This window comes from Colius striatus, chromosome 4, assembly GCF_028858725.1.
Source record: "Colius striatus isolate bColStr4 chromosome 4, bColStr4.1.hap1, whole genome shotgun sequence".
Classification (NCBI taxonomy): Eukaryota; Metazoa; Chordata; class Aves; order Coliiformes; family Coliidae; genus Colius; species Colius striatus.
Window position 1 is genome coordinate 91,841,921 of NC_084762.1, and position 22,317 is coordinate 91,864,237.

The 22,317-nt window shown below is 39.5% G+C and overlaps 1 protein-coding gene across 1 annotated transcript in view; it reads right to left on the reverse strand.

The window, feature by feature from the left end:
- FAM135B (family with sequence similarity 135 member B) overlaps nucleotides 1-22,317 on the reverse strand; it is a 132,583-nt gene that overhangs the window by 49,830 nt on the left and 60,436 nt on the right. Inside the window, exons 4-6 of the mRNA XM_061995282.1 lie at nucleotides 13,428-13,498; nucleotides 11,415-11,588; nucleotides 538-664 (exon numbers count right to left, since the gene is read on the reverse strand). Of these exons, the coding sequence (XP_061851266.1) occupies nucleotides 538-664; nucleotides 11,415-11,588; nucleotides 13,428-13,498 (372 nt within the window). The remainder of the gene's footprint in view (nucleotides 1-537; nucleotides 665-11,414; nucleotides 11,589-13,427; nucleotides 13,499-22,317) is intronic.

A 22,317-nucleotide genomic window follows, 5' to 3' on the forward strand; every position in this document is an offset into this window, starting at 1 on the left:
AAACAACCAACTTTGTATAAAAACTGAAGAAGCTCTCCTCCCCACACGTGGTAAGTAGTAAGATCAAAGATGTATACTAACTATGGGGCTTTCCTTGGGATGTGCAGAATACAGTCTAACCAACCCATACAATACTCAGTACTCCAGACACTATCTCTTCCTTTACAACATCCTTAATAATGACTCAGGTCCATTGGTTGTGAAAATAAGACCTGAAAACAAAGATCTTTTACTGAATTATTAATTTCACCATTCACCAGACATCTGGTAAGGTGAATTCTGCCTTAAAAGTGTCATTGCAGTCAGGGGTATAACGAGATATCTGAATTTTTTATGAGTAGGTTCAGATAGGTGTGGGCTGAACACCCAGGAACTGTGTACCCAAGTGCCACATGGTTCATGCAGAAGAGTTTGAAGGGTTATTCTTCCAACAAAATCCCTCTACTAGCAAAAAAAAACAGGGTACCTTCTTGAAAGGTAATGTGGATAGACTGTGTGATCAAACAGAAGTAAGACATCATTGTTGATCCTCCTTACCTCTGAAGACGTGGGTTTGCAGTAGCCAGCTCCAAACACTAGATTTTCTAATGACATACTGGACTGGTCTGGTCCTGCCTCTGAGTTGCCTTTGCCAAGCCATGAACCTTTCCCTGGACGAGCAAAGCTAAAAGAAGAAAAATTGAGAAGAAAAATAATTATAGTAGTACTGTTAGGAAAAAGTCATTGCTGTTCCAGTGATATTTCCTTCTCTAGAAAAGTTTGTAGGTGTGATTTTGGTGGTGGTGGTTTTTACTTTTGTCTATTTCAAGCTGATACTGTAAGTCCACATCTTTACTTTCAAAATGAACATTGCCCACTATCCACTAGTTCAAATAATCTGAATGGAGTTTGCTTTCTTCACATTCAGTCCAGTGGTTTGGGTGCTATCTTTCCCTCAGTGCTTTCTGAGCTGTCTTATAGATTTTTTTCCAGCATAACATCTCAACTATACAACCTCTCAATCTATCCACACAGATAATGCTCTTATTCAACTTCTCATCAGCTTACACCTTGATTGATGCAACGTCTCGCTATCTTTAAACCATATCACTCCTGCCTTTTGAATTGTGAATGATATCTCTTCACTATCAGTATCTTTTATAGATATTCCCAATATTTTATTACAGATTGGAAGTTTAGTTCTCACTTCTCACTGTCCCAGCACCAAAATAACAAGATTTCATTCAAAAAATTACATTCTCTTTTGCTGAGTGCAGTCCATTCATTTGGGATGTGCTCTTCCTTAACCATGTACAACATGAATTCACTGTTATCCAAATTTTTCCTCAAAAAAACTTCAAAGTATTGAAGTTGATTTAGTACTGCAGTCACCACCTCTCAGTGCTGACTGTTATGATCACAGTGTTCCCTTCTGACTGTAGCTGCATGTCTCCTACCTTATAACATGAAGCCATTAAGAGAGGAACATCTTGTCTGGAGTTTACTCAGTATTGAGCCCACTAGAGTCCTGAGGCATAGCTAAAGCTCTTTACTTTGGACTAATCTGAGCAAGTGTCTGCAGTTCAGTTAATGATGTATTCTGCCTTTACATTCGCTGGAGAGGAATCAGCGTTTCCAGGGTATGAGTCATCACTTTCTGAAGCAGTGATATCAAAAAGGTCAGACAAATTTCACACTCATGGTGCTTGTTGAGCACTATAAAGAGAGGCCAGGATGACTGCCTCATAAACAACTGAAGTTAGGTGAGATAAACCCCACTGGCAGTCCCTGTGCTAACATGTGCTGTACGTCATCTACATCAAGGTTTCAAGAAATTAGGCTGTTTGTGACAAATACAATAAGCCAAATTACTGAGTCCAAGTGCTGATGCAAGCAACAATAATGTTCTTTAAAAGCATGTAGGGCAAGGGTGAGTTAAAATAATGAACTACAGAGAAAAAAAGAAAAACACTTTAGCTCTTCATAGTCAGTGCAGAGGTAATAACATTGAGTTTATGCTACAGCTTTCAGACTGACATCACTGTCCACAAGCACAACCTGGTCTCCTTGAAAGAACAAAAGCTTCCAATATGGGAGGTACAAAAACCATGCTAAAAGCATAATGTGCCAGAAATAAATTTCACAAGGCAATGTCATTCATTCTTCCAAAAGTTTCCAGTCTGAGGTTATTCCTTTGTGTAGATGTTTATCATGTTGCTGCATGAGTTTAACTCAGCTATTTCATGGATATCTTCACCTGGTTCAGGTATTAAGGACAGATTTCAAGAGTTTTTAAGCATCTTGGCTACTATACTGAAACACTCAACAAAAGAAGGCATTCCTATCTGAGGATACAAGACCAAACAGAGAGGTAGCAATACTTGTTGTCATTCAAATAACAGGTGAGTCTCTGATGTGCAGGGAAAATCACTGATATGTGCAACATCAGAAAAAGAATGCCAAGCAAAATTAGGAACTGGATCAGTTTCAGAAGCCTGATTGCAAATCTCTGCCTTCTTTTTAAGTCAAAACTTCTGTTTTTTATATACAACCTAACACTCATATACTGATAAAAAGGATATTCTATATAGAGGAGGATGGTGCAGAGGACCTTAGCATGTATCTGGTCTTGCATATATATGCATTAATTTATGTGATTCAAGAAATTTCCAGCTGGCACCTTCTAAACAGCATGAAGTCTTTCCATGTGCTTCCTACATACAACACTTATGATAAAAATAAATAAATAAACTAAAGTAATTTCAACCATCCAAGAGATAAACACTGCTCTGAATAATTTCAGGTATTATTGGATGATGTTTTCTGTCCTGGTCTGCTGGAAAGGCTCAAGAAGCAGAAATAAAACATGATTGCCAGAGTACCAGAGAGAAAAGCTTAAACAAATGTTGCCTGCATATGGAAAACTCCTCATGTGAATATTAGCAAAGCTTTCAAAGGTTTTAAAGGAGAGAAAAGTACTTTTTAATGCCTTTTATTTATTTATCTTTTGCTTTTACAGCAGAGAAGGGATTTTAATCTGTTGGTTTTATGGAAATTGATTTCACATAACACTGTAAAACAAAAACCTTTTTTTGGGAAACTTGCCAAAATGTCATCTGTGTGTTGAGGGAAAGTTTAACTGGAAGGTTTACAAACTGCTGATGTTCCTCTAATACTTTCTGAAGTACATCATACTTGACAGTTTTTATTAGCAATAACACATTAATTTGCTATGTCAATTTTTTTTTTTCTGTATTTCTGTTTTTTTAATTATTCCTGTAATTCTTTCAGTGAAATAAACCTGTTTTTTTCTGGAGTTGTTTTGATGGCTTGAACCCTCGGGGGAGTCTCATAGCTCTTACAGCAGCCCTCTATGGACACATACTATAGTAACCTGCCTTGAAAAGTCCATTTCTTTCCTGTGGTATAGCCTGCAAGATATTAACAATGCAAATTTAAGAATTCTCTGACTCAGAGGTTACATTCAGGCAATTCTTCCAGCAGTCGTGGTCATGTTCCATTAATTTTTGTCCACGTCTTTCTGATTTATACTTTTGGCCTCTGCAATATCTTTTGGAACAAATTGAATGTTGCAATGTGTGCCGCATCTTCTGCTTGTTGTGAACCTGATGTTGGAGAATTGAATGTGGCACCTCCTAGTTCTCATATGGCACAAAAAACTACATAATCATTCCCTGTGTTTTATCATCTGTGAATATTTCTCTAACATAAATGAGATGACAGTTCCCTAGCATAAGAAATGGATTAGTCTTGATAAATGTTAATTCAGATGTGTTTTGAAGTAATTCAGAATAAATGCTTTAGTTCAGTTTAGTAAAACATAATATTCCCTTTGAGATTAAACTGCTGCAAAACCAAACAATCTTATCTAATTTGTCATTTGCTGTTTTTCAGGATAAAGACCTTCTGGGTTTTGTGGTAAACTGAACTTAATTTCATAGAATTATAGAATCATAGAATGGTAGGGGTAGGAAGGGACCTTTAGAGATCATCCAGTCCAATCTCCCTGCAGAAAAGAGTCCACCTAGATAAGGTCACACAGGAATGTGTTCAAGTGGCTCTTGAAGACCTGCAAGGAAGGAGATTCCACACCCTCCCTGGGCAGCCTGGGCCTGTACCCCTCACAGTAAAGAAGTTTCTTCTTATGTTGAAATGGAACTTTTTGTATTCCAGCTTCACCCCATTACTCCTTGTCCTGTTGCTAGATACAGTAGAAAAAAAGGGATGTCTCACCCTTCTGACACCCACCCTTTAGATATTTATAAATATTAATGAGATCTCCCTTCAGTCTCCTCCAGATTAAACAGTCCCAATTCCTGCGGTCTTTCATCATAAGCATAATGCTCCAATCCCCTGATCATCTTGATGGTCCTGTGCTGAACTCTCTCCAGAAGTTCCCTGTCCCTCTTGAGCTGAGGAGCCCAGAACTGGACACAGGACTCCAGATGAGGCCTCACCAGGGCAGAGTAGAGGGGGATCAGAACCTCTCTCGACCTGCCGGCCACACTCTTCTTGACGCATCCCAGGATGCCATTGGCCTTCTTGGCCACGAGGGCACATTGCTGGCTCATGGCTAGTTTATTTCTTCACAAACTGTACTTTTCAGCAGGATGGGACAATAAAATTATCAGATTGAGATTTGAATATGGCTTGGGGGAAAAAAAAAAACAAACCAACTTATCTTGCACTATATGAAACGGCCAAATTTTGAAAATACAAACAAACAAAAAAACATGCAATTGTCACATTTCTACTGAAATTATAATCTTGTGAGTGAACCAGGAGTGGAAGTTCAGGAAATGAATTTACATCCAATTTAGGCTGGATCCTAGTGATAAATCATTTCTTTTTCTCTCAATATCTTACATAAAATATTACTGATTTAAAAAATGAAAAATGTAAGTCCACAGAAATAACACACCTCAGAGTCAAATCCTCACCTCAGCCATTGACATCACTGTTTACATTTCATCAGGAGCTTCCTTCTAATTCCTCACCTCAGGGAATATGTAATGCACGTGGCCATAGGCATATGGATGATCTGTTATTTATTTTTGGGAATAATATGTGGATATTTACAGACATGTTTCTGTCTTACACAAGGAATGTCACTAAAGTTATAATGAGGGATTGTAACACATTCTTGGGTAAAATTAGTAAGAGTCATTAAAATAAAACTTACAGCTCAAAGAGGGAATCTGGTTTGAAATCTCGAGTGATATTGATTGCTGAAAAATTCTGGTTCATTTGTCCTGAACTTAACCTCGTGTAGTATAAAACTTGAAAGCAGGTAAAGCCATGTGGTGGTATTGATTCAGATTTCAGTCAGGTTTTCTTTTTCTTTATGGTTTAGTTGTATTTTTTTAAAAAATGGACTAACAAAGACTGTTTTTCTCACGTGACTTCTCAGCTGGTAGCTCAGGAGATGGCATGTCAATGTGTACCAAAGAGTTTTATATTTGCAGGTACATTGAAAATAGTAACAAATATAAGAAAATTCAAAGGAAAAATCATGCAGTTATTTTGTAAGAGTTCTAAGAGAAAAAAAAATATATATCAATATTCTTTTAATAAATATATTGTGGAAGTAGTAGCTCTTTACTGCATAAATATTCCATTTTCTTTCAACAGATTCATTTCTTGTAAATAGGATGGAGTGGGAGAACAAGTCAGGAACTGTCCTGCCCAGGATTACATCTGAGGCAGTTTCAGATGTAAGCTGCCCCTATGTGTGTGCCAGCTACTCTTGCAATTGTAGAAAAATTGACCTGCATAGCCTGCACACAGACCCAAGGTACACAGGGTAGTGTGGTATGTGTATCACATATAGATATATCGGTCTTGCTTTTGAGGAACGGGAGACTGCCTGGCAATAAAAGAATTTAGGTGAGAGAAAATTGCTCAAGGAAGGCAAGGGTTGGCATAATTCCTCAGCACAGTGGAGCAGAGCAGAAGTAGGTCAGGGCTGAAGCCTTTAAATACCCTATGTCCCTTTGACTCTGTTTCCTCTTCCCAGAGCAGTACAAGTTCAAGGCACAGAAAAATTCAGTATCTGTGTGTTGGTTTCCCCACACGCAAAACTATACTATTTCCTCATCTTAGATGCCACCAAGATTCCTGTTTTCTCATACAGTGTTTTGGATGTGAGTAGTTAAGAATTCAATGTTAACAGGGAAAATCCTAAAAGCCTAGTTTGTTTTCATACATGTATGAAAGTGGGGAAGAAAATAGAAAGTTCAGGAGAATCCAGAAAGCTGAGTAAATTAATTCCCTTTCTTCTGCAAACAGGAGAATACAGGTTTGCCTACTGCCTGTCTCAAGGATCTTGCTTATTTACTACAATTTCACATATTGCTTTTGCTTTGTTTTCTTTCTCCATATTTATTTTAGTTTTTTATTCATTCAGGTTGAAAAGGTTTTCAGATGAAGTTTAAGAGCTCAAGTATGACCTGCAGGTATTGTGGTCATCAAACAAACAAGGCTTTGGGGAGCCTAGTCTGAACAAAGAGTAACAGACTGGTGCTGAAACACAGCTTTTTACAGAAAGCTTTCAAAGGAAAAAGTACAGATCATCTGAAGCTACTGGATAAACTTTTAGTAGAAGATATACCCACCAGATCCTGTTCTCTGTTCTGCTTAACAGGAAATGCAACACATAGGGCAACATATTCAGTACGGGAAAGTGAGAGGGAACTATGTATTTGGGTTTCAGAGATTATCTGAGTTGCATTTTTGCTTATAAACAGTAGTATATGTCAACTCACCTTGTGAAGGAGAGGTGCAGAATTCTATGGAATTAATAAAGCAAGTAACCACATTTCTTGTTGTTTGCTTCCTAAATGAGTCCAATATAAGAAAGGCACTGAGCTTGCAGCATGTCTGAGACTAGATAGACGTGTACACCACAGGTATGGATATATTCTTTTGGGAAAACCAGAATTATTTCTTGATATCTGAACTATGCTGGAACAAAGCATCTTTTCTAATAGCTGATGCTAGATTAAAAACTGCTAGTATCACTCACAGAATGAACCAGTTGTGAAGCCAATGACAGGGATCTAAGGGAGAAGTCAACGCCTCAGGCAAGAAACCAAACTGATCTATATAAAACAAAAAACCAGAATCAAAAATCCCTAACTTCTCCTCACCTTCCTCTTGCAATTGTTTACTCACATTTAGCCTCTGGAGCTTAGGCAAGGGAATGAAAAAGGTATTTAAGTGGTTTGTGGAAGTCAGTACATTCAGCAGCAGAGGACTCTTAACTCTAAACATCATTCATTTTTTTCTGTTTATCTATTGACAGACTTCCTGGGATCATCTGTCATCCTGATTAAAATGAGTTTGCCAGAGGCAAGCCCTTTACTTTCCAAAGAGAATTGTCATTTTTGTGGTGTTAGATGTACTAGCCAACCCCTGCTCCCACATCCTAGTAGTCTGAAAACATTGCTCCATGATCTGAAGCTGCCAAAAGCATGGAGTGGAGACACCATTTGCCCTGCACAGCAGCTGTCACTGCAGGAGAGAAAAGGGCCTGGGGTGGGGTGATAATGGTGGAAAGGTTTGGATGTAGAGCAGCCAATGCACCCAACACCTGTTCTCTCCTATTATTGCACTCCTGCCTGGAAAAACAAAGGTTTGGACTCAGCTCTGAATGGTCCAGCTTTTCCAGCTTCCCCAGCCATTTCTGGGGTGCTTTTTAGAGGAATCAAAGAGCTCTAAATGTCAAAGTGAGAATTTTTAACCAAGTTCTGTCTCAGTCTCAGTGGCTTCTTTCAACAAAGTGCTGCTAGAAACTTCCCCTGTAGCTGACAGGGTCAGTACCAGCTGACTCTAAGATGAACCTACTGCTGACCAAGGCCAAGCCAATTAGTGACTGAGGTAATACCTCTGTGATTAAGGTATTGGAGAAGGGGAAAAAGTTGCTGCCCAGTTGCTAAATGACAGCAGCAGAATGAAGGGAGTGAGAATGTGAGAACAACATCTCCACAGAAACCAAGGTCAATGTAGAAGGAAAGGGAGGAGGTGCCCAGGCACTGGAAGAAACATTCCCCTGTGCCCTGTGGTGCAGCCCATGGTCAGGCAGCTGTGCCCCTGCAGCCCATGGAGGCCACAGAGGAGCAGAGACCCACTCACAACCCATGGAGGAGCCCATACAGGAATAGGTGGATGCCTGAAGGAGGCTGTGACTGCGTGGGAAGCTCACTCTGGAGCAAGGAACTGGCAGGACCTGGGAGCCTGTGGGGAGCAAGGAACCCAGGCCAGAGCAGGTTTATTGTCAGGACTTGTGACCCTGTGAGGGACTCAGGCTGGAGCAGTCAGTACCTGAAGGACTGTTCTCCCCATGGGTGACCCACATTGGAACAGGGTCTGAGGAGCTGCCCTGTGTCAGGCCCCATGCTGGAGCAGTTCATGAGGAACTGTAGCCGATGAGGAATGAGCATTCATGAGGAATGACCCATGCTGGAGAGGTTTGTAAGGGACTGTGTCCTGTGGGAGGGACCCCACAGTGTAGTAGTGGGAAGTGTGAGGAGGCCTCCCCATGAGAAGCAGCAGCAGCAAAGTCCATCTGTAATGAAATGGCCACAACCCCCATCCTCCATCCCCTGCACTGCTGGTGGGGAAGGACGGGGAGTCCTGGGAAGAGGGAGGGGTAGGAGGAGGTGTTTGAGGATTCAGTTTTATTTCTCATTTCCCTGCTCTGTTCTGATTGTTCATTAATAAATCAAACCGTTTCTCACCGAGTCTGTTTTGTCTGTGACACTGATTGCTGAGTGATCTCCCCGTCTTTACCTCAACTCACAAACCTCTTCTTATATTTCTCTCTTTCTTCCCTGTACAGTTTAGGAGGAGGAGTGATGGAGTGACTTAGTGGTCACCTGATACTGACCCACAGTTAAACTACCACACAAACCTAATGTAATATTTATTATATAGTAAATATTTATGAGAAAAAACATGACTATCAAAATATTTACTTGTGAAAAAACAGGAGGTACTGGATGCACTCTGGCAAAGTTTGCCCAACAAGAGCTATTAGTGGCTAAATATTACAGGGAAAGATCTGAATTGGTCTTGCTAGTTTACCTATTTTTTCAGTATTTAAATGCAGGCAACAGGGAAGAACTGTGGGATAGAATATCTAATTTGCCAAGAGAGCTAATAAAATATGAAAAGCCAAGTCCACGGGGTACATGTGAACACATAACTGTGCTTCAGGTAAAGTTATCTTCCAGGACAACTTCAGGATAGACATGAATTTCAATCTCACATAATGTGTGATCTTTATTTTCAGGGCAAGTCTAAACCATTGTTTTATGACTGTTTACATAGGTGTAGAAATAATATGCATATATGAGTAAACTATGTACTGTGATGGGACAGTTCAAGGCAGCAAACTAAAACACAGTGACATACTGCATAGACATTTCATAGAATGGTAGGATTGGAAGGGACCTTTAGAGATCATCTAGTCCAACCTGTCTGCAGAAGCAGACTCACCTAGATCAGATCACATAGGAATATGTCCACACAGGTCTTGAAGACCTCCAAGGAAGGAGCCTCCATAATCCCTCTGGGCAGCTTGTGCCAGGGCTCCCTCACCCTCACAGTGAAATAGTTTTTTCCCAGACATGTAACTATCTGATGTATATTTTTACTATAACGTGACAAAATGACTTTCCAATCACTCAGGCTTTATTGTGACAACAATAAATATCTCATTTTACAATTAAACCTTTTTTTTCCTATGTTCCAAGTGTACTCCAACAGTAAGTGATAAGCAGAAAGCTCTGAGTTGTGAGAAAACAAGTAAGTTTTAGTTGTCTGATTTTGTTTCAGAATCCTTGGGACCATAATTTCTTTTACACTAGCATCTTCAGCTTGATTTATATTTAGAGAATGCATGATATAAAGAAAAAGATAGATCCTCAGAATCATAGCTTAAAATTATTTTACTGGCTTAAACAAATGATACTCTAAGAGATAAATGAGACACAACTCCATTGTGTTGTCAAAAATCCTATGTCCCCTGAAAAAAAAATATTGTGTGCTTCATAAATGTCCACAAAATCATGTTTTAAAAGCTATAATAATCTGACTACAAAACATTGCTTATCATGTGATTTATGCCTAATAACAGTAACAAGTCACTGCAGCCCTACTCATTAGAGGATACCAAAGCACTGAAAACAGTCATTAAACCTGATAACTATTGTTCTTTCATCCCTTTATACAGTAGAACAATGGGGAAATTATGTGAGCAAAATTATCCAGTTAGGGGTAGTCTGTTACAATCCAATTCATTATTAAAAAAGTTAACACATGGTAAAAGGGAGATAGAACAGGTAGCTGTATCTCAGCAGCAGAAGACAAGCTGTCTCAGTCTGATCTACTAACACTACTCACATCACTGTCACAACACAGTCTCCTACAATCTTAATTCATTCTATGGCATTATGTACAAGCAATGTCTTTATACAAATGGAGAACTGAAGCAAAGGTGTATTAAATCAAAATACAATGCCTGAGAAAAAGAGAGTCGACAGGTTCATCTTTTCAATCTGACACACTGCTCTTTGCCCAACATTTGACAGACCAGAGTCTCCTGGTAAACAGCAAGGCTTTGCTGGAGAAAGGGAAGCTGAACAGTGCTGCATACTGCATCTTGCTCCATAACCGAAGCAGTTCCCTCCCTCTCAGCACTCTTTATCTCACGCAGTGACAAGAATAGACACAAAGTAAATTGCCAGAAAGACCTTTGCTTCCCCTCGGCTGCTCTAAATATTAGAGGATATTGACCTCCAGCCCTGTTTTATTTGAAGGAGCTCTGAATTATTTTCTGGTCATTACGAATCAGACAACATAAATCACACCTAGACCCCATGGCAGCGAGTATTATACAGCTACGTGGTTAAATCAGATGATTCTGGAAAGGAAAAATTCAACAGAGCCTTATCCAGTACTGACTCATGCATGCCTCCTTCTAGCCATGTTATGAAATATGTTGTTGCACAAAGGCCACAGATGAGATTAGAAATCAACTGTCCTAAATGCTTCACAAAGCAGCAGGGAGGGGAAATGTAAATGCTTTTAGTTGCTTTTAGACTGAAGAGGAGAAAAAAATCCAAGAAGACTGGAATTTTTGCTTTACTTATGTTACAGATGGGACATAGATCAAGACTCAGCAAAGGTTCTGAACCTCTTCCCAGTGATTTTGCAAGTTCTTCATCAAACCTCTAATGTCTTATGAAGAGAAGGAGCCTGTGTCAGAGGCTGGTTCTAAACCTCAATCTCCAAACCCAACACTAAAATACTTGAAATTAAATTCTTCTCTTCGCTTCTCTTATACAACAAGCAAATTATGTCAAAAAGAGGAATCTCCTCTGCCTTTCAACAGACATTTCTGTGTCCTTTACCTGATCAGAGGCTGGTGTAATGCTACCAGTGACGCGTGCACTGTGACGGATATCACTGACAGGTGGAAATAGTCAAACATGACAGGAACATGGTGGTGCAGACCTCTCCGAGGGTGGAAGTGAAGACACAGTGTACGGCTGCTGATCATGGGGATTGCTGGAACATCTCTCAGCCTGGAAGAGAAAGAGGTTTACAAAGGATAGTGAAAGGTGGAGTTGTCACAGCGTGTAACATGCCACAGGCAGACAACTGGGAGATGGCTTGAGGTGAATTTTTATCACTTCCCATCTTCATAAGGTTTTACATAACTGGTAAGTATCTTGTGTTTTTCTAGCATAAATAAACATGCACGTATACATACAAAACCAAATAGTAAATAACAGATGTATATCTATAAAAAATGCACTGTATAAAAGAAAAATAGATGTGATGCAATTTCAATTTCCCCCAGTAACCATCCTTGATGTCCACCTGTGCACTAGTTCTGGGGACATCCACAACTGAGTGGCAGAGGAAATGCTTTTAACATACTCCTCAGTTTGATTTGAGTGTTTGTAGCCAGGACAGCTCAATATTTTGATGTTATGTGTAAGAACAACCAACTCAGGTAACCTCTGAGAGTCAGAAGCAGTTCTGTATTAGAGAGAAATGAAAATATTCAGAGTATCTTTTCAGATAGATAACTTAAAAAATATTTTGCAAGAGGCCAAAAAAAGATTAGGTGAAGTAACTGTAGAGAAACAACAGAAGTTGTACTGACTTCTCATTTTTTCAGTAAATAAAACCAAAGACCTTAATTTAAAGTTCAATTATAACTATTTCAGAATAACTTTCCTAGTGTGGAGTTAACCACATGATATCTGAATCATCTATAGGGCAGGAGACTGAGCTGTAAATAAAGTATGTCCGACCACATCTTCCCAATATAGGTGAAACTCACTTCTAAAGTATTGTTTTACAGAATTAAAGATCTTTCTGAAGCCAGTTTCCTAGAACTAAGAAAAAACTATAATGAAATGGCCGAGTATGGTGTATGATTAATCCCAAACTGTATTTCAATTAAATTTGCAGAATATCCTTCTCAAAAAAACATTGTTTTTGTTTGTAGTAAATTGAATTAATAATACAGATGATGACAGAAATTAAAAGTATTTACCAGAGCACAATTTCATAACTTTAATGTTTTGGTTCCTTTTATTTTTGGCTATCACTTAATGTGGTTTTATTCTCTCTTCTAGACCCATATGCATCACAGGTGATGAATAACAATCCAGTCCAACCTGCCTGAGGGAATAACTTTTCTATCTTGAAGATAAAGGAAACACATTCTTAAAATTTTTTTACATGCCCTATGGGTACAAATAAAATCACATGGGGACAGTCTTAGCATGAAACATAACTCAAATGATTTCTCTGCATCACTTTCCACCAACTCATAAATGATGTTAAAATCATTGGAAGCCTTTTCTGTGATTCAGTGAGGCTGAATAACGACTAGGATCATACTTTCTGCTATGTCTTAGGAAGTAGTGCTACTCCTACTTCACCTACGATTACAGATTCATATCAAATTCAATGGGAAGATTCTTTCCTCCTAAAATACAGAGACAGCTTTGGTTCTTAAGGTAAGAAAAGCACTTAGCATGTTCACACCCTCACCTTCCACCAGAAAATACTTTGTTGTTTCCTGAGATAAATGCATTCCTGAACCAGAGCCCTCCTCACATAGAGGTGAGTGATGATATTCCCTTTGTCTTTAACAGCAGCAAAGATAGAGTAGCACTTAACAGCTTTGAAAAGCACACACTTAAAAGAGAAAAACAACATTGCTCCTTTAAAGAAGAGTATGAGATAGTCTGCATATATAGAGGGAATAAACAGACTTCAACACTGAGGCAAAGGAAAGATTTATCAAAGCTATCCCTTTTTTTCCAAAGGACTCACGTCATCAAAGAAATTTCCCAATTAAACAAACTCCTGCTTTAGCAACAGAGCTTTAAAACAACACTTACTGTTGTTCACTGTCAGTGAAGTGCAGGTCCAGCTTGAGCTGAAAGTCTGCTTCACTCAGTGCATCTTCCACCTACAAAAAGAGAAAGATAAGGTTTGCTTTAACAGTTGGCATCTACAACATCAAATGCTATCATGGTTTTGTGAGGAGCTGCTTTTGCTTGGTTAACAGGGGGAGGGGTTTGCAGTGCAGGACCCATAAAGAGTTCTTAGACTTTCCCCAGCTCTTGGGTTCAGAACCACCTCTGGCCCGGCTGGGCCAATCTGGCGCCTCTGCCAACACTATTTAGGGACGGGAATTTGTAGTGCTTGGTAGGAGGTGTAAGAGGGATACAAGATAGAGACGATCACATGGACCCTACAGTCAGGGAAGGAGAAAGGAAGGAGAAGCACCAGAACAGAGACCCCTCTGCAAACCGTGGTGAGAGGATTAAGGTGAACAGCGCTTTCTCCTTTACTCCTTTGAGATGTCTCTTCAATATAAGCTTAGTAAAATAAAAGACACTTTTTATTCTATTGACCGAAATGGAAATATAAACCAAAAATTACTCTTTTTTTTTTAACCAAAAATAGTCTTTTTCTGTGAGTGGAAGCATCCTTTACTGTATACCAGAGTACAACGGAAGATGCACATGAACTGAGGTGGGAAAGTGGAACTGTTTACAGGGAATAGAGTATCACAAATACAAGCCTTTTTTTACCTACTTTTTGTCACAAAAAGGTGAGATGAGACACCTAGATTCTGTCTTTTTGCAGTGGAAAGCAACAAGTTGATGCATTCAGTGACCTGACCTGTCCTGAGGTACACATCAGAAAAAGACAGTTGATTTCTATTTGTGTGTGTCTCTTTCCATAGATAATAGACAGGTCGGAGAAATATCTTAGTCAACAATTGGGAAGGAACAACCCCATGCACCAGTACAGACTAGGAGTCAAACTGCTGAAGAGCAGCTCTGCAGAGAGAGACTTAGGAGTGCTGATTGATAATAAGCTGAATATGAGCCAGCAATGTGCCCTCGTGGCCAAGAAGCCAAAGGCATCCTGGGATGCATCAGGAAGAGTGTGGGCAGCAGGTCAAGGGAGGTTCTTCTCTCTCTCTACTCTGCCCTGGTGAGGCTTCATCTGGAGTCCTGTGTAGAGTTCTGGGCTCCTCAGCTCAAGAGGGACAGGGAACTGCTGGAGAGAGTCCAGCACAGGGCCACCAAGATGATCAGGGGACTGGAACATCTTTCATATGAGGAAAGGCTGCAGGAATTGGGGCTGTTTAGTCTGGAGAAGAGGAGACTGAGGGGAGATCTCATTAACATTTATAAATATCTAAAGGGTGGGTGTCAGGAGGTTGGGACATCCCTTTTCTTTGTAGTAGCTAGTAACAGAACAAGGGGCAATGGGATGAAGCTGGAACACAAAAAGTTCCATTTAAACATAAGAAAAAACTATTTCACTGTTGAGGTGAGGGAGCCCTGGCACAGGCTGCCCAGAGGGGTTGTAGAGGCTCCTTCCTTGAAGGTCTTCAAGACCCGCCTGGACATGTTTCCTATGTGACCTGATCTAGGTGACCCTCCTTCTTCTGGGGGGTTGGACTAGATGATCTCTAAAGGTCCCTTCCAATCCCTACCATTCTATGATTCTATGATTTTAACACTTGAATTTTAGGTGGCTTCAGCTCGGCAAGATGAATTCTACTTTTCCAAGCTGATTAGCACCACCTATCCTAAAAATTCACCGAAGGCAGTGTCAGAGGTGTCCAGCCTGGTCTGACAGGAGAATTCATAAAATATATAACATAAACTATGTTTAGCCAGACTTTCCAATAGTAAAACTCTATCTACAATGTTCCTTTTTCTGTTGAAGCAAGAAAACTGAGGGTGAAGGACTGATCATACTTCAAGAAAATTTAAACCCTTCTGAAGTAATATGGTATTTCTTTTAGCACAACCAGATGCACAGAGGTGGGAGGAGAAAGTGGCACCTTCCATTTACTGAAAATGTGCTTTCTTTTCTGTGTTTGTCTCAAAACACCTGGAATTATGTCATTCAGGGAAAAAAAAAAAGACTTTTTTCCTTTGTAATGAGTTGTTGTCACTAAAAATCACAGTTGCTGGCATTTGCAAAGGAAATAATCATTATTAAAGCTACAGCCTGAATTTAAACTAGGAATTCAACTCAAGTAGCTCTTCAGACAAAGCAAACCTCCACCAGAGGAGATGAAATTTTGGATCTGTGCCTGATACCTCTGAGCAACTGTCATTGAAATCTGAGTCTGTGTTTAAAACAAGTTCAGTAGCTAGTGACACAAGCTCAAAACACCTTGAGGCAACAAGCAGATGTCTGTGAGACTTGGAGATGAATTCATCACTGCATGGAATCATGCCTTAAGGTGCAAGTGTAGGGTATTTTTACTCCCAAAACTGTCTTGAAAACAGACCACTCAGAATAGTGAACGGTTCTCACTACAGACATTAGAAAGTTTCCTTTGTATGTTTGAGGTGTAAGTATTAAAAAAAGCCAAAAATGGGACTGTTGTTCAAAAATCAGTGTGTACTTCAGGAGAAAATGTAACTAAAATGCTTATGCACAGGTTGAGACACAACAGAATTATGTACAGCAATTGCATGACACAAGTTACAATACAGCTTTGATACCCTGCTGGATTTTCCTGTGTTTCACTTATTAGAACCATATGTGCTTAAGATCCTTTACGTGGGAAAAAATGAAATGGCTTTTCCATAGCTCATAAAGAAGAGGTATTGAAATTTCTATCATAAAATAATGGATGCTTTGAGTTGGAAGGGATCTTAAAGATCATTTTGTTCCAATCTCCTCACATGGTTGTTTGAGGACATCTTCCACTAGAAGAGGTTGTTCCAAGACCCATCTAACCTGACCCTGAATGCTTCCAGAGATGGAGCAGCCTCACCAGCTCATAGTTAAAAACTACTTCCTAATATATAGTGTGTTGACTGCACCACACATCTTGATATCATTGACAAACTGAGGGTGCCACTCACTCCCACTGTCCATGTGTGTCCATGACAAAGATGTTAAACAACACTGGTCCCAACAGCAGCCCCTAAGGAACACCACTCATCACTGCTGTGCACTAGGACATTGAGCTGCTGACTGCAACTCTGAGTGAAACCATCCAGTCAGTTCCTTGCCAACCAAGTGGTCTGTATGGCAAATCCACGTCTCACCAATTTATAAATGTTAACATTGTGCACAGTGGCAAACATTTTGCACAAGTCCAAGCAGATGATATCAGTTGCTCTTCACTTACTCAACAACACTCTAACCGCATTGTATCATTTCTCAGTCTCCTGTATGAAATAATATTGTCCTTAAGTGAAATACTGGTTGCTTATTTCAGCCCTACTGGTACTACCATGGTGTTTTCCACAATCATCATTTACCAAAAGTTTGACGGATTATTCAAGCTTTTCATTTTGTCCCTCCAGAAGAAGAGTTTTACATTTTCATGCCAACCTACTTAAGGAATTAGCCTGACATTTTCTCTGGAATATAATTAGTGTTCAGCCAGCTAAGCCAAGCAGTGTTGTCCCAGATGCTCTGTTAAGGATCTTCTGGCATTTTATACAAACTTCTTTGACCTCTCACCTGAGTTCATGATTAAAATCACAACCCATGAAAGAGAAAATAAAGATATGTCTTTGTGGAAATACATTAAGACTGAACAAAGAATATCATTCTGTTCTGCCATATTCCAAACTCCCAAATAGAAGTAAAGGAAATTCATAACATCTGATCTCTGGAACACTTCTCTTCCTTATGAGGAAAGGCTGTGGGAACTGGGGCTGTTTAGTCTGGAGAAGAGGAGACTAAGGGGAGATCTTATTAACATTTATAAATATCTAAAGGGTGGGTGTCAGGAGATTGGGACATTCCTTTTTTTGATGGCATCGAGCAACAGGACAAGGGGTAATGAGATGAAGCTGGAACACAAAAAGTTCCACTTAAACATAAGAAAAAACTATTTCACTGTTTCAGTGAGGGAGCCCTGGCACAGGCTGCCCAGAGGGGTTGTGGAGTCTCCTTCCTTGGAGATCTTCAAAAACCTGCCTGGACATGTTCCTGTGTGACCTTATTGAGGTGACTCTGCTTCTGCAGGGGGGTTGTACTAGATGATGTCTAAAGGTCCCTTCCAACCCTACCATTCTATGATTCTATGAAACCATTATTTAATTTCACATGCTGATCCTGTCTCCAGTCAAAAATAAAATAAGTAAATTCAGTTCTGAACAAAAATATTGAAAGCTCACTTTGAAATGCTACATGCATTTCATTTCTTTTTCCCCCTAAAATCAAACAAGGCTGAAGTTATTTTTTGTAATTTCTCATTTCATTAATTCTTAATTGTTTGCATCAGCTTAATATTACTCTACATTTTCTTGCAACACCACCTTGTGTCTTGTTGAAATTAAATCTGCAAATTGAGTGTCCCGTTCCCTGTTGCTGGGATGTGCCTGCATTTCCCCTAGATGTCCCACTTTGAGTCTCATAGATTGAACAAGAAGATCCCATATTCTTCTGAGAGCACAGACAATTTTCCAGAAGGTGCTTCTAGGAAAGCAGAGTTCAAAGTTTTTTCCAGAAGGTGCTCCAGATTTCAGGCTGTTTTTTAACTTTTGTCTATCTTGCCAAAGGAGTGTGTTGGTAGGGAAATGCATTTTGTTAAACAGTTTGGAATCTGTACAGTAGAATGTATTTGTATATGAAAAGTAAAAGTGTTATATACAATTGAAAGTATAGACAAAGCAAAGACCTCTGATTTCTGTTGAGCTGCCTTGGCATCAAGTGTATCTTTTCAGTTTTTAATTCTAATTTCTCAGCTTTACAGTTACCTCTTTGGTGTAGTTTTTAAGAGCTGTGGTAATACAACTGAAGTCTGCAGCTTTCTTGTGCTGTACTTCCATAATTTAGTCAGAATGGCAGACTAAATGATCTGGATTTCCCATCTCAGTTAAATTTCTTGGGAAAGTACAAAATCTAATATAGTGTGATACCCCAGCTTGCCTCTCTCTGCTCTCTCTGTGACTAAATTGTCCCTGCATGGAGATAGAAAGCAAGGAGACCGACAAGTTACCTGGTTTATTGCTTGATGAAAGAGGCACAGCTCCTCTAATAAGAATGAAAGCAAAAGCTTATGAAAATAAATTCAGCTTCTTCATAACACTAAAGGCTGCCTCAGCCCTGCAATATTTTTTCTTATGAATTCAAAGAAAGCTGCATTTTGGAATAATATAGAAAAAGGCATCTCATAAACCAGAGAGCTTTAAAGCACCCTTTATATACTGAAAAGTATGTTCAGTGCCACCTCTAGGAGGATAATTGAGGCTTCTTCCATTTAATGCAGAGAGAAAAAGATGTAGCCTCATATTTAAGGTTATCTAGGGTTATACAAGATCAGAGAGAAAAATAAAGAAAGAAAGAAACCAAAACCAAACAGTAGTAAATAATCTAATCTGGACATGCATATTAGGCTTTGCTTTCTGGGGTGTTTTTTTTGTACTGAGCCTTTCTCAACAGCCTGTCTCATCAATAAAGCTGTTCTAGCACCAAGTGGAGAAAGCATACTGCTTTCTTATTATGATATTTGATAATTCCAGCTCTGACAGTAGAAACTACATGGAGCATATGAACTCATTACTTCCATTATCCAGTCTGACTTCATTGTCTCTTTATCATAACTTCCATTTACAAAAAAAGCAGTGAACTGATCCTTCACCCTCAACCAAAAAATTCACTGTATCATGCAATTGACACAAAAAGGACTTGCATCTCTCAGATATTAAATAAGCTAAGAAGATACAAACAGAGATAATATTTAACACAATACAAATCTCTGTGTCTTCTGCCAATGCTGCATTGCAAGGATCACATCCAGCATGAGACTATAGCAGAGATACAAAACTGTGTCTGAACAAGTACTGTGGTTATAGTAGCTTTCTTCTGAGCATGGTGCTCAGTCAAGTTGCACACTTTGGTATCTAATTTGTATATCAAATCTGTAAAACAGTGGACCCTAAGATATCAAGGCAGAGAAAAAAAGGCCTGGGCGCATTAAATAGAAGTGAATTGTGCTGTTCTATCCAATGTACAGAGTGTGTCAGATCTTTATTTTTCTCCATTTGATTCTTTAGAGTGTCTTCAGCAGCTCATCTGGGACCAACAGACCTGTTTATCCTCTTATTTTAGACCCATGAAAACCCAAAGTGCCTTCATCATAAAGAAATAATGGAGTTTTCCTTATGCAAAACCATTCTGTAAGCACAGAATTGGGCAGCTGCTCTTTTCCCAAGGCATCTATGAAAGGTGAGTGTGTTGCACACAGCTGAAGAGACAGAGTGAATTGTGATGAATCTTATGGTTTGGGTTTCTTTTTCATTGTGTAAGGTGCACAACTTTTCTGAGTATTAATGCAAACACTGTTGGAAATCATCCCTGCTCAACACAGCAGAAACTGCTGTAATTTGAGGGGAGGGATTTTTAATCAGAGATGTTCTAGTAAGGGAGGATAAAATTAATATTCAATTAAACATGTTGGAACATTTTCCTAATGAATATTGATAAACTTGTATTTAGTAATTTTTCATGTAAGCACAAAACAACAATTCCAGGGAGGAATAAATTGATTACAAAAAAAACCCAAAACAAATCACCAAGGAAAAAGTGGAATGGTAAGAAAAACGTATGAAATAAGTTTAAATTAAGGGCTCCAAATGTTTTAATTTACATAACTAACGTATGTATGGGTTGAAACAGGACAAACCAGAGAGTTTAAATCTCTTCATACTCAAATACAAAGTTATAAAAGAAAGATAGGTGAGCATCACTGTCTCCAAGTTCAAGGCATAGAATACTATTCACATTGGCTGTATAACAGAGGATCTATTTTTGATGGCATGCTGATTTTGTGAGAACAGTTGATGCCACCTGTCTCTCATTATCATTGACAAGTATCTGCCATATATTCTGTATCAGTCCTCGTGCTGGCAAGACACAGCAATGACACATTGGGCTAGGCTTCAGTGCCATTCTACTGTGAGACTTTGTCTTTTTTCTGTTTAAGAGTCCAGTAAAAAATGACTCTCTGTGCTCTGAAATTGCTCCTCTTTTTTAGCTGCTGGAAATAGTAATTATCACTAGGAGGCATTACTTTCATATGAGTAAGACAAAGCATAAGGTACCCTACAAGATGGGTGGTTCAGATCATATACCTCCTTTGTGTGGATGCTCATGTTTCTGAAGAGTAGATGCTGAATGAGGAGAAGGAGGTGGGACTAGATGATCTCTAAAGGTCCCTTCCAACCCCTACCACTCTATGATTCTATGATCTCACTATGGATCTCTTATAGCTGAGACACAGAACCATCAAATCACAGAATGGCAGGGGTTGGAAGAGACTTCTAGAGATCATCCAGCACAACTCCCTGCTAAAGCAGGTTCACCTCTATCAGGTTGCACAGGAACATGTCCACGTGGGTTTGGAAATCTCAAGGGAAGAAGATTCCACAACCTCTCTGAGCAGCCTGTGCCAGGGCTCCCTCACCTGAACAGCAAAGAATTTTCTCCTCATGTTCCAGTGGCACTTCCTGTGTTCCAGCTTGTGCCTGTTACCTCTTGTCCTGTCACAGGGTGTTACAGAGAAAACACTGACCCCATCCTCTCAACACCTGCCCCTTAGGTATTTATAACTGTTGATAAGGTCCCTTCCCTTCAGTCTTCTACAGGATGAAGTATCAGGTTTCTCAGACTTTCCTCATAAAAGAGATATTCCAGTCCTCTGATGATTTTGGTAGCCCTCCAATGAAGCCCTGAATTGGACACTGAACTGGAAGAGAAGGGAAAGATTACCTCCCTAGACCTGCTGGCTACACACTCTATGCCCCACAGTATGCCATTGGCCTTCTTGGCCACGAGGGCACATTGCTGGCTCATGTTCAGTTTATTATCAACCAGCACTCCCAGGTCTCTCTCTGCAGAGCTGCTCTCCAGCAGGTCAATCCCCAGCCTGTACTGGTACATGGGGTTGTTCCTCCCAAGGTGCAGGACTCTGCACTTGCCCTTGCTGAACCTATTGAAGTTCCTCTGCCCAGTTCTCAAGCCTGTCAAGATCACAATGGAAAGCAAAGGGTTTGTACGTGAATCGGAGGATAAGCTCCAACAACTCTGCCATGCACTCCTGCAATTAGGAGCACTAAGAAGAATGATGAGGAGTCCTCTGAGTACTGGAAAGGAAAGCTCAGTTACAATATTGTCATTACTGTAGTAAAAATCAGTCATGAGGAGAGAGAGAGAATATTAGTAATAGATGATAGGAGTAAAAGCTTCTCCTAGGAAAATGCAGAAGACTCCTGGTTTTCTCAGGTGAGGTTGATTGACTCATATGTAGAATATAGTGATCTAGTGCACAAATGACAAATTATGGTTGACACACTTGAGTTTCTGATATACTGACATACAAGTGTGCATTAACAGCTTTTTCCACTGAAAAGCCAAAGCATAGACTCCTCTTGAGAACAGGTCCAGTGCAGAGGGTCTATCTAACTTAATGCACGTGGTTTTAGTATCATCATTTCTTTTTACTGTCATCATTAGACACATTTCATAGTGCCAGTATTTTAGTGATGAGGGACATGGTTTAGTGGTGGCCTTGGCAATGTTAGTTTAATGATTGGACTTGATGATCTTAAAGGTCTTTTCCAACCAAAATGATTCTATAATTCTATGATTTATTAATAAACAAATCACTCTGGGCACCTTTGTCAGCATAAGTAAGGATAGGTACAGGACACTTCGTGTTCTAATGCAGCTGTTTGTATTTGTTCAGAAAAGTCATGCTTTTACCTCCACCAGCTACATTAATGAAAC